We start from the raw sequence: 12,479 nt of genomic DNA on the forward strand, positions 1-12,479 counted from the left end.
ATATTCTTTTTTAAACTTGCAGCTGTGTTTTCCAAGAACATTGTGGAAGCTTCTCTTGTAACATGTCTGGTTTTATACATCGTGCTCTTTTAAAACACATTGTTCCTGATATTTCTAAAAAGAGTGCCAAATTCAGCTTTGCTAACAGAGACATGTGAGTAAATTGTTTTTTTGTTTCTCTCGCAGCCTATACATTCTCGTCGTAAAAAGATAGTGTAAAAGACGTCTGTACTAGCCTGTCATCAATGCTGGCTCGCAGGAAAGTTGGCTGCCGGCGCACAGCAGCTGCGCATGGCTCCTGTTTCCTGTGGAGAGGGAACTGCACAGAGCCGCCTGCATGGTTGCTGTATTCAAGGAGCACAAAGGCTCAAAGTGTTCAAAAATATTACTTTTGTTTTTCCTGAAAAAAACAAGTCAGTGCTGTAAGTTATGTATATAAAAACCACCTTTGCAGATAGCTATGAATCCAACGGGACGCAATGTGAGACAATACCTGTCAGTGGTGCCATTGAGTAATATTCAATAAACAACTTAATAGTGACCGTAGAAGGCGATCTTGTATGTGATAAATAATTGAACCTGTCTCATTTTATATAACTTCACTTGTAAGAAGGCTAGCATGCTTGTGCTCAGGTATCCTGCTGGAAAATTTAGTTGCAGCTTGAATTATTAAGTGTGCAGGACAGTGGGCACTAGCACAGACTCCCTGATTTTATACATTTAATCTGACCATGGGTCGAAGGCATGTGCAAATATTATTATGGTTACATTTTACTCTTTGCTGGCGATAGCAAGAAGAAACTACTCGTTCCACCTGAGAGTAATATTTTGCTGATCATCACGGCCTTGCATGCTGATTGATATGTGGGGTTTAACGTCCCAAAACCACCACATGATTATGAGCGATGCCGTAGTAGAGGGCTCCGGAAATTTCGACCACCTGGGATTCTTTAACGTGCACCCAAATCTGAGCACACGGGTCAACAACAATTCTGCCTCCATCGAAAATGCAGCCGCAGCCGCCGGGATTTGAACCCACGACCTGCGGGTCAGCAGCTTAGCCACTAGACCACCGCGGTGGGTCACTCACTGCCTTGCATGCGCAATCATGAAAAGCAAAATTAAACTTTGAAACGGGATATCTAGGATCATGAAGAGCATCAAAGAATTTAACCAAGTGGGACTGCGTAGAAACACGACTGTCTCCAGATTTTTAATGCCGACATAACCGCTTATTTCAGTGACTAAAATTTCAATATTATTAGTTGATTGGACGAATAGCAGAATAATTTTCCTTCTACGTGTCGGTCTGGACACAATCTGCCAAAGGTGTTTTTTCTGTTCTTAAGGCTGAATTTCAAATCAACAAGACAGCATATTTATGAATGTGTCAGTGCTACTTACTAAGCTTTTTATTGCATATTTCGTTTTTTCAAGATCTATTGAGTGAGTTGTCAGTCAAGCTTGCTTGTCATTTTTAATTGATGCTTTACGTGTAATTGGCCATTTAAAAACACTACTTGTGTTGTGGTAAAAAAGTAGCACATTAACAATTTTCTCTTCACTGTAACGTTTACTGAACATTTTATTTTGATACGTTTTTGTAACTTTAGTTATTTCAATTCCTTTGAGAAGTTCATTTGACAAGTGCAATCAATTGATTTTCTACTGTTGTACTTCATCATACCTCACTTTTCCAATACCAAACCATGTGGGATATTTTACAGTGATACATACTTATGTTCAATATTGTTAATGACAACTGATAGAAGGCATACTAGAACATTGTAACGTAAGTCCATGAATTGGGGGGCTGAATGGCAATTTTTCCACTACATAGTAATATCTACTTGCATTATTTCATGTCAAGTTTAATGAGAATAATATTTTCTAAGGTCACCATGTTAAGACCAAGATATATTCATCAGGGACACTGTAGTGGAGGACTTCAGAAAATCTGACCACCTGGGGTTTTTTAAAATGCACCCGCGTCTAAACAGACAGCTGTCAAACATTTCCTTCTTGATCAAAATTGCAGCTACCACCGCCAGGATTTGATTCCGCTGCCTTCATTTTAGCAGAGAAGGGTTACGTGAAGGGTATACTTATTGTGGGCTGTGGTCTTGCTTCCATGATGCATGTTAAGTACAGCAGTTTCATGCCAGCCGGGAATCTCTGCTAGTGCACTGGTGTCACGTTTTTTTTTGCATTCCTAATTTACTGCAATATTCATTTATTTTATCACAACGCAATTTTGTGCAGCTCGGCGTAATGTGTGCTGGTGTTGTTTATCACAATCCTAATGTTTTGAAATATTTAATGATTGTTGCATGTATTCTGAGTTAGTTGTGAAGCTCTCAACGTGTTTTTTTTACACTCTGTAAGGCTGCATAAATTTATTATTACCCTGTAAAGCCCAACTAATCACTGATATGTGGGGTTTTACGTCCCAAAACCACCATATGATTATGAGAGACGCCCCAACTAATCACTGATATATACTTTGTATGTCGCATATCAGATCGCTGATTTGGGTGTACAGAGTTAATATAAGTTGCCCATAGTGTTTCAAATGCCTTGAAAAGTGCCTTAGCATCAGAAACTACTGTTGTGAAGAGTGGGATAGTCAGGGTAAACAGTGGAAGTTTCTCAGATAGACTGGCCGACGTTTCGATAGGCGTACCTTTCTTCGCCAAAGGCGCCTCGTCATCCTTGGCGTGTTAGTTTTAAGGGGATAAGTAGAGACTTCGAATCCGGTATCCCATTTGGCAATCATCGTCTGAAAGGAAAAAAGAAACTGTAAAGCAGAGGAGTGCAGTCCTCAGTTCATTTCAACTTGGGTGGTGTTATTCAAAACGTTCTCGGAGGGTGGAGAAAAAAAAAGCAAAAAACGAGGAAAAACTCTAAGAGTGGTGTGCTGCCAAGCGGTGGACGCTTCAGGCACAAAAAGAAAAAAAACGCTTGATATTTTGAAGCCGGCAGACGGTACCCGCGTGCGGCCACCACAAAGGGTTGCCGACGATAGCGGCTTACGCCCGTTCTCGAACACCTATAAATGGGACGCATAACAAGAAAGCGGTTACAAAGAGTTGGGAAATGAAAGCAGGCAGAGTACTTTTAAATGCAAAGATGTCGAAAGTAAGAGATACTGGATGGTGTTCGGAAGAGCACAAGTTTAACAAGGAAGGTCATCGGCAAAATTATGCCATCAGTACCCAGGATGTGGCTCGCTGCAGAATTGCCTCAAGAATTTGGCGCCATGTTGGCAGAGAAAACGGGAAATGGAGAATGCAAAGGAAACAAACAACAAAAATAAAAACGCAAAAAGAAAGGGAAAATGGAAAAAGTGGGTCGTGGGTGGGTGGGATGTTAGTGTTTACAGATGAAAGAAAAAAAAAAGACAAAGAGAACTTTGCGGGTTGGCAATGACTTTAACGATGCGCAATAGGAGTAGTTTTTAAAGCGAGAAAAAAGGAGAGCAAGTTGTGGTTGAAAGGTTCTAAAAAATAAAAACTTCGTAATTGTGTATAGACACATTCATATCTATATTTAAAATTAAAATATTGGGAGAGAATATAAAATAGTACGATATGTAGGCTATGAGAGATTTCATGTAATTTGAAGGTTGAATGTTTTTTGTCTCTAAATACCGCCGCATACAATACGGCTTTCAGCGATTCCAAGTTCCAATGTGCTACATTAATTCCTGATAGGTGTAGGAACTTTAATTTGTGTATCAAACATGATCCCATGTATCTTCTTTCTCATGGTGACCGAAAATTAGTTCGTAGAACGGAAAGCTGTGCTTGGCCGAAATTGCGGTTCTCTTGTTTGAAGGGACCAGCTACTGCTTTTGGTAAATTTCTTTGTGTCTGCACGATGACAGTTCAGTCTTACGCTAATTAGCTGCCTAGTTTCGCCTATACATTGTCTTCTGCGGGTGGCACACTCAAGGCAGTACATTTTGTTATTATAAGTGCAGGTGAAGCTCTATGTGACCTTGCGAATGTAGACGGATGCTGGCCTAGTCTTCGCGTTAAGTTTTGCATGAATGTGTAGCGCATGGCAACGCGTGGCAACACGTGGCACGTGAAATTTGTAATGCTAACTTTAAAGACATGTCTGTCTTTGAAGACAAGCATGTTCGTCTGTTTGTCTTTAAAGACATGTTGTGGCGCACTAGGAGCCGGATTTCGCTATCGCGTTCAGCTCTTAAAGGCGAAGCTTAGGGGTCCCCCAATTTTTCGCCAATGGCCTTTCCCGTTAAATACGTGCTCTTCCGAACCCATTCGGAATCGCTTACAATCGACATCTTGCCATTTAAAAGTACGCCGCCTGCTCCTCTCTACCCCCTTTTTGTAACCGCATTCTTATTATACGTCCCATTCATAGATGTTCAAGAACAGGCGTAAGCCGCTACCGTCGGCAACCATTTGTGGTGGTCGGATGCGGGGACTATCTGCCGGCTTCGAACTTTCAAACTCTCCTTTTTTTGTGTCTTTAGCGGCCACCGCTTGGCAGCACACCATTCCTACTTTGCGTCTTTTCTCACTTTAAAGACGATAGTTTTTCTTTAGACCTTCGACACAAAAACTTTAGTCTGCCTGTCTGTTCATTTGTGTGTTTGTCGGCCCTTAATGGTACCCTAAACGAAACCAAACGATACCCCAAACGGCTGACCCCAAACGCGGCATCCACCAATATTGCTCAAGATTCAGCGTTCATACTTGTGCGATTGTCAATTAAAAAGCAATTATTGCGCATATCTGAGGCACCATAACAACACGTCAATATTTTGTATGTGCGTCTTTTTACAAGAAAAGGCATAAGTAATTCTAAGCACCATAGCGTATATCACGCGGCGCTGACCATGCAACACTTGCACAAAAAGTCAAGTGTTTCCAACGCTTTGATAAGACGATGCGGTGGTGGCACCTACCCATTGCCTTGAGGTCTTCACCTTATCACCTCAGCGACGAACACGCGCGACCCTCTCAGAACCGCACACTTCGTTTTTCAAGATAACTGCCAGATAGCACTCATGTGATGATTAGGGTGATATGTGGGGTTGAACGTCCCAAAACCACCATTTGATTATGAGAGACGCCGTAGTGGAGGGCTCCAGAAATTTCGACCACCTGGGGTTCTTTAACGTGCGTCCAAATCTGAGCACACGGGCCTACAGAATTTCCGCCTCCATCGGGAATGCAGCCGCCGCAGCCGGAATACGATCCCGCGACCTGCGGGTCAGCAGCCGAGTACCTTAGCCGCTAGACCACCGTGGCAGGACGAGTGCTCTTGTCTTACGTGCGACGCGACTTCATGCGCTCGTTCGTCTCTGCTGCACGCTCTAGGCACTCTAACGCGGCGCCTCCAGAATACCATTCACCGATTTTCTTGTGCCGAACCTCAAATAAAAGTTTTGTTCACTCTCTCCAGATGCAAGACTTTCGACGACATTTGCAGTGTAACATGCAGATATAAGGTCAATTTTCTTTTTCTTTCTTTTTTTATTCACCCTCCGAGAACATTTGAATCCCTACCACTGAACTTAAAATGAATCGAGCACTGCACTCCTCTGCTTTATAGGTTTTTTTTTCAGACGGCGATTGCCAACAGGGACACGTGTCACCACCAGAAGATCACGTCTCTACTAACCCTCCTAAAACTAACACGCCAAGAATGACAGGGCGGCTTTGCCGAAGATAGGACCTCCTATCAAAACGTCGGCCAGCCTATCTGAGGAACTTCCACTGTTCAGCCTGACTATCCCACTACGTGTTTCCACCTGTCGGCTCCTATTAAATTTTTGTTTTGAACAGTGTGTTTTTGAGAAATGAAGGCAGTCTCGATTGCCAAGATAGATGCTGAAAAATAAAACGCAAAATTTTAATGATGTGGTGAAGCTTCATAGGGTTAGGGCTGATCTGTTAATATTATGTTTCCTCAGCCACTGAAAAATGCACATTACCTGTTCGGATATTGTCTGCAAAATGCTCTAAACGGTTGTTTAAAAGATAACACGTATGAAATATTCTAATGAATGTCTTTGTTTTCAGTTGAGATAAAACCTGTGTTATGGTACATGTGCTTGCCATTTATCCTACGCAAATAAATATCTACTTTGAGGAGGTGTGAAAAAAGATTTGTCAATAAGTGGAAACAATGTCTACCAGAGTAGCTCTGCTTTTTTGCGTATAATCAGAAAGTTTGAAATGAACTTGGTGAGGCTGAACTCGCATGGCTTCGCGATGCCAGGTTTAACTGCAAATAAAGTTGCTGAAACATGTGAATGTCGGCATCCTTCATGAGACGTGTGCACTGCTACGGGTAATCTTGTATTCAATATAATATATTTGTATGTCTACACACACGTAGACACACCAAGCACCCTTGCTGTTTTGACTCAGTTAGCCTCCAACAGATAGACACGGGATGATTACGCTATTTAACACTGGAGATATTTGTATTTATTTTATAACTATAAAAGGCAGTGTAAATTTCTATAGTACAATTTACAAAGAAGGCTTTGAGTAATATCATTGCATTTCAGCAAGTTTGCTTATATATATAAGCATTTAGCCTTTCTTGTGACGCGGACTTAACAGTGAGCCTGTTCTGTTATTACCCTTTGCATTTGTTGATAGCGTGTCTCGTGCCTACCTATTGAAGGTTCTGTGAGAGTCGAAATAGCAGGTGGCACGCACGCTTACAACACGCTATTAGAAGGGTGTTGAAGTATAAGAACACTATAACACCCCAAGTTTTATTTTGCTGGACACCCTTCATTTAGAGTGTTCAGCTAACACCCTTTCAGAAGAGTGCACGTATCCGGAAATACCCATGGGGTGTCCCCTGGCGAAGGCCAGTTCAGACCACTGAAGGTGTAAAAAGTGTACTGTGTAGCTGCCTCGCAGCTAAGTGAGTGTATGAGGCTCCATTGGTATGGAGGACATGACTAACCCTTTCAGGTTTTTTAGTGCGATGGCCGTGTCATACTTGTTTGTTGTTTTCACACCGCGAAAGTTCATTCAGGACAGTACGCGTCTGCTACTGCCAGCATGCACATCGAAACAACAATCGATCACGTTCGTGCCTTCCTTTCGCACTGCATACAAACCAGTTGGTTATGTATATTTAACGCATGACAAAAGGAAGGTTACCTCAACCTATCACTAAAGGTAATGTTGCGGACTTCCGAAATCTATTGCGCGTCAAGGCGGGCGTTTTTCACAACGTAAACATGAAGAATGGGCTTTTCTGGTTTGGTTACATTCCCTTTTCTATGTTGCTGTCTAGCTAGGAGATTTGTTTGAGCGATGCATTGCGCGGCACTGTAAGTGCAGAGCGAGAGCCCTGCACCTGCCTAAATGCGAGTGACAGCGTGGCGAAGATATGGGAAAACGCGCGACGTGCATCGCTTGTTTACCTTTTTCTACCCAAGATGTCACTGTCTGTCCATAGTCGCACTTTCACGAAGCGTTGTTTTGACATGACGCAATGAAACAAACACCGTAAACGTTGGAGTGTAACACAGACATTAGACTAGCCGCTGCTGCGACCTTTCGAGAAGGCTGATAACAAGGAACGTTTATTCACGGAAGCGAAACTTATAAATACGTCAGAATGCCAGCGACATGAACGTTGGGGGCAGTGGTGGCGGGTACCAATATGACTGCGTAACATGGCCACATTTCTTGTGGTCGGCTCACGTCATTTCTGTGGTAAAATGAATGATAAGTACGTTATCATTTCATCTTCGCACTGTTCAGTAAAGAGATCAGATTTCTTCAAACGTTCCCTAAGTCTGGTTGCAACGGGCTTTCATTTCGTGTACAACCACATACGTTTGGGTCGCGGGTCTGCATTTCATTCTGTCACATTTTTATAGTTTCAGCTGCTTTTGCGTGTAATATTCAAAAGTAACTTGTCTACTTAAACAAGCATTTGTAGCTGAAAGACAGCGCTGTGTGTATCTGTGTGTATTCTGCCTGCGTACATTTTCAATCTATGAAATTTGTTATGAGGGATAGAATAATAATACTCAAAACCCGTCTTATTTCCTGTTCGATCTTTTAGTTTACAGTATACTCATTAGCAAGACACCTCACATTTATTTTGCTCTTTGTTTGCTTCGTTCAACTCTTCTCACTTGCTTCAGATCTGACATATTATGGCTTTTTTATTCTGGAATACTTCTACCTTTATTGTTACATCGTTTTACAGCACGCTGTGCACGAGACTAGCCCCTTTTGGGAAGCACAGCTGTTGATAACAGAAGGACCATAGGTACACTCTAAAGCAAATCCTGGATAGTCTACACGCCCGCAGGCAGGAAATCGAGTCAAATTATCGCCGCTTCTACGCGGCTCCGTAGCCGTGTTGCAGAGAAACCGGCGCGATTTGAAGTGGCCTTCGGAATAGCCGAGACAAACAGTAGCCAGGATCTTAGGTTAAATTTTTACTCGCAATATACGGCCTGTTGTTAGGCGTGACTTTCTGTAGGCGGCCCGGCCTTGATGCGGTGGCGGAAAAAAGTACGATTTTACGCTTTCCAGAGCGCTTTATCGCCAAGAACGCTGCGGATAGTATGACCACCGGTAATTAGAAAACCATTAGTATCACAATTACCTATATTTGCGAGATTAACTTGCAAAGCACAGCACTAGAATCGAACTCGGGACCGCATGCACATGAAGCAGATGTCTTACCCATTGGACCGCAACGCCACCGCATGGCGGCGAGTCTTTTTGCCATAGAGTTTCCCACAATACTTACTAGAGGGAACTCTGGCGCTAGTATCTATGGGAGCTGCAACGCACAGCACTTCAGCGAGCATAGGAATGATGGGTAGTACACACATTTGTCTAATATTAGTACTTCATGCCTGCTTTTGGCTCCGTGTGTGTTCGTGTGGCTTGAAGCTGTTTTCTTAAGAAACATGTATTAGCAAATGTTCAACGGTTGCGCTTCACCATTTTATTTTTTTAAACTTTCCAAATTGACTCACGAAGTTCAAAAGGGTTTACTCTTTCTTTCAAAACAAAGCCGAAACACAGCATTAAACGAAGCCGCAAGTATGATTCGCTGCCCGCAAGTACGAAGACTAGGCAAATGTGTGTACTACCCATCATTCCCATGGTCACTGAACGATCGCAGCGCCAGAGTGCCCTCTAGTTACTTTTGAGAAACTCTATGCTCTTTGCGGGGTATATATCTACCAAGTGGGTTTTTGCGAACCGTCTTCGGAACCTCGAACTGTTCTTGTGCCATGTGCATACATTTGATCAGCGAATAGTTTGTAGGCCTTCATGAATTCGAGACAACCACGGTGAGCACTTTCGGCTCCGACTTCGGTTTATGGTGCGCCGTTCCGCAAGAACAATTAACATTTGTTTTTGCGTCGTTTTAGTGCTCTCCCGTGAACTGTGGGTGTTACGCACACCGAAATTCGCGGAGGACGCTGTGTTCGGCTGTCAAAACCTGCGTATGTTTCTCGCACGTGCGTGTGCTGTGAGAAATTTGGCTGATTTGTGTCGGGAGGTACACGAGAGTCAATGACAGTAGCCTAATCTCAGCTCTTTGAAGACAATTCACTTTCGCACGTAAACGTTGCATGGGTATTTCAGCGTGTCTACTATAAAATTTGCATTTAGTACGCGCCAACTGCCGCGACCAGCACGCTGGAGCAGCAGCACCTTTTTAGCATTTCAACAAATACTTATTTTTGCAATTAGAATTTATGCGCAATATTTCGCTATACAGAGCGCGTTTTCCTCATTTTCAGTCTTTAACTGATCTTATTTATGGGGAGTGGCTACTCTTACCTTTATTCAGCTTCACATCGTTGTTCAAGTGAATGTCGAAACGCGCGCCAAGGTCAAGTATGACGTACACAAATTAGCGACGGACAGGTCGGTCTCCCTCCAAATAAATAATGCCTCAGCACATCTCTTTCGCGAACGTCGGCATGCAGTTGGGGTGAAGAAATGGTGCAGAACGAAGCTCAAAATATTTATTTTTACTGCTAGAAGTTGCTGTTTAGAAAATGGGGATTTTTGTAGCTGGTACATTATCTCCACAGCAGTACACTGGTTGTCTTGGTCACGGTTTACTGTTACAAATTCATGCTGGAATATAAGAACTGTAGCTAATATTCAAAAGAGTGAGCAAATGCCGGTGACATACGCTCTCCTGCTTACTTCGATTGATTGATTGATATGTGGGGTCTAACGTCCAAAAACCACTATATGATTATTAGAAACGCCGCAGTGGAGGGCTCTGGTAATTTCGACCACCTGGGTTCTTTAATGTGCACCCAAATCTGAGCACACGGGCTTACAACATTTCCGCCTTCATCGGAAATGCAGCCGCCGCAGCCGGGATTTGAACCCGCGACCGGGTCAGCAGCCGACTACCTTAGCCACTAGACCACCGCAGCGGGGCTCTCCTGCTGACTTTTGCACCTGACTTCTGACTTCTGTAATTGATGTCACCATCAAATTACGCAACCACTAATCAAAGATCGACCAATAGATTTTCAATTTTGATATTTTTCTGTCTCGCGGCCTTCGGTTTGTTTCTTTTTTGCCATGCTTTCCTAAAATCATCAGTTCAACTTGTTTGGTAGATCATGAGCATGAACATACATAGGCCAGTATTTCAGAAAGCTGTCACGCATGCACTAGTACTCTTTTATTTAGTGCATGACACAGTGTCATACCTCGACAACTGATCAACGGAAAGTTGTTTGTACTGTTTTATTGAAGTGAAAAGAGTAACAATGGCTCTGCACATCCCAGTGTATGCCCAAATGCAGAAAGATGTATGATATTTTGAATAAAGTGTGTCACATAGCACTGGAAATTGTTTCCGTCTCAGATGATGTTTTAGAAAAACGACCATCAAAAACAAAAAACAGCGGGACAAAACGGTGGCGCAGAAATGTCACGGCATGCAGGCGACAATGAACGTCACGCCGGCGCTGGTCACCCAGCTGGCGTGGGGGGGGGGGGGGCGTTTCTTTCGCCTTTTTTTCCGCCCTCACCCTTGTGGCTTAACTGTTCTGCGTAAGTTGATGCCGGCTCCTGACGCGAGGTTGGCGCGACGGAGATGGCGGCTTTCCCCTTCTTTTTAGATGCGGAGCATCTTATACTCGCGCCTTGTAGTGCGCCGTCCGCGCCGTCCGCACCGCTTCTCGAACATTCGACAGCTGACGCGCGCGCATGCGCCGTCGGGCCGTCGCCCACTCTTCCACCATCTGTGCATCCCTTCCTCCTCTACACACCGCGCGCGCTTCACTCCTCCACCATCTGTGCACCCTTCCTCCTCTACACACCGCGTTCGACATCTACAATTCTCCTGATTCTCCAGTGGACGCGCATGTGGCGTCGCGCTTCGAGAACATTCAACAGCTGACAGTGCATGCGCCGTCGTGCTGTATATATACTCAAGGTCGGCGTTCGCTCGCTCAGTTGCCGCTCGTCGGTTGGTTTGTACGGCGCGTCGACGTCAAAAGTCGCGGTGAAATGAATTCCAACGAATCCACAAACACAATGATCGACGTCCCTTCGACCAGCGCCGCCCTTTCGCATACGTGTGTACGTGTTCACTCATTTAACACCCCCTCCTACAACCACGTTAACCAATTTAGCCATCGACCCAAGTAAGTCGCAATTTAACACCCCATTTCACAACCACGTTAACCAATTTAGCCATCGACCCAAGTAAGTCGCACTTTAACACCCCGTTAACCAATTATATGGTCCGCATCCTCCTCAGTGTTCTCCCGAGGGAAGCTGCGGGCAATTTTTTTCTTTTTTTTCCTTCTTGCGCCTGCTCTTACCGTCTGTATGCGTGATTTCCATGCCGCGCGTATGTGACGGGTATTTTTTATTGCTGGGCTTCCTATAGACAGGATTTTAGTCAGTACGCAGGAGCGCGCCGCCGATTTGCCGTTCGTTATCTTGCACCTGATTTAGAGTGTATATCAGTAATGAATGCCTAGGTATGACAAAATAATGTTTTATTGATTAGAAATGAACGTGATTTTTTCGTATGGAAGTATATTAGAGTCATAAATAGAGGTATCTCAGGGAGAAAAAGGTGCACGCCTTCAAAATGGAGAAGTTTCATGTCGCTATCATATACCACATTTTCGCACTGCAATTCGCGCGAACAATCGGAACTTTTGAAGTTTTCTATTTATCTTTTTTTTTCAGAGGAGAAGGCCAAGGAGGTAATCGAAAAAGCCATGCAGCTCATCCAGTCCAAAACGTGCATCAAGTTTCAGACACACACCGACCAGGAAAATTACGTCTCTATAGCGTACAGACAGTGAGTGAATGGCTTTATATCTTTTCGCTGGGCCATGTGAGCCGGTGAACAAATTTTTTGTCGCCTAAAGACCAAATGTAGAGCTCCTTTATAGAGACAGCGCGGCGGGTGCTAATGAGATGCTTATTTTTATTTGTACTTTT

At 43.7% G+C, this 12,479-nt stretch overlaps 1 protein-coding gene across 5 annotated transcripts in view; it reads left to right on the forward strand.

The window, feature by feature from the left end:
* LOC119161647 (low choriolytic enzyme) overlaps window positions 1-12,479 on the forward strand; it is a 1,178,895-nt gene that overhangs the window by 1,003,392 nt on the left and 163,024 nt on the right. For all 5 annotated transcript variants that reach the window (XR_012887764.1, XM_075880929.1, XM_075880927.1 and 2 more), the window contains one exon: window positions 12,222-12,336. Coding sequence is in view for 4 of the 5 variants with exons in the window: in XM_075880929.1 (XP_075737044.1) it covers window positions 12,222-12,336 (115 nt within the window). In the remaining variant the exon portion in view is untranslated. The remainder of the gene's footprint in view (window positions 1-12,221; window positions 12,337-12,479) is intronic.

Source organism: Rhipicephalus microplus, chromosome X, assembly GCF_043290135.1.
Source record: "Rhipicephalus microplus isolate Deutch F79 chromosome X, USDA_Rmic, whole genome shotgun sequence".
NCBI lineage: Eukaryota > Metazoa > Arthropoda > Arachnida > Ixodida > Ixodidae > Rhipicephalus > Rhipicephalus microplus.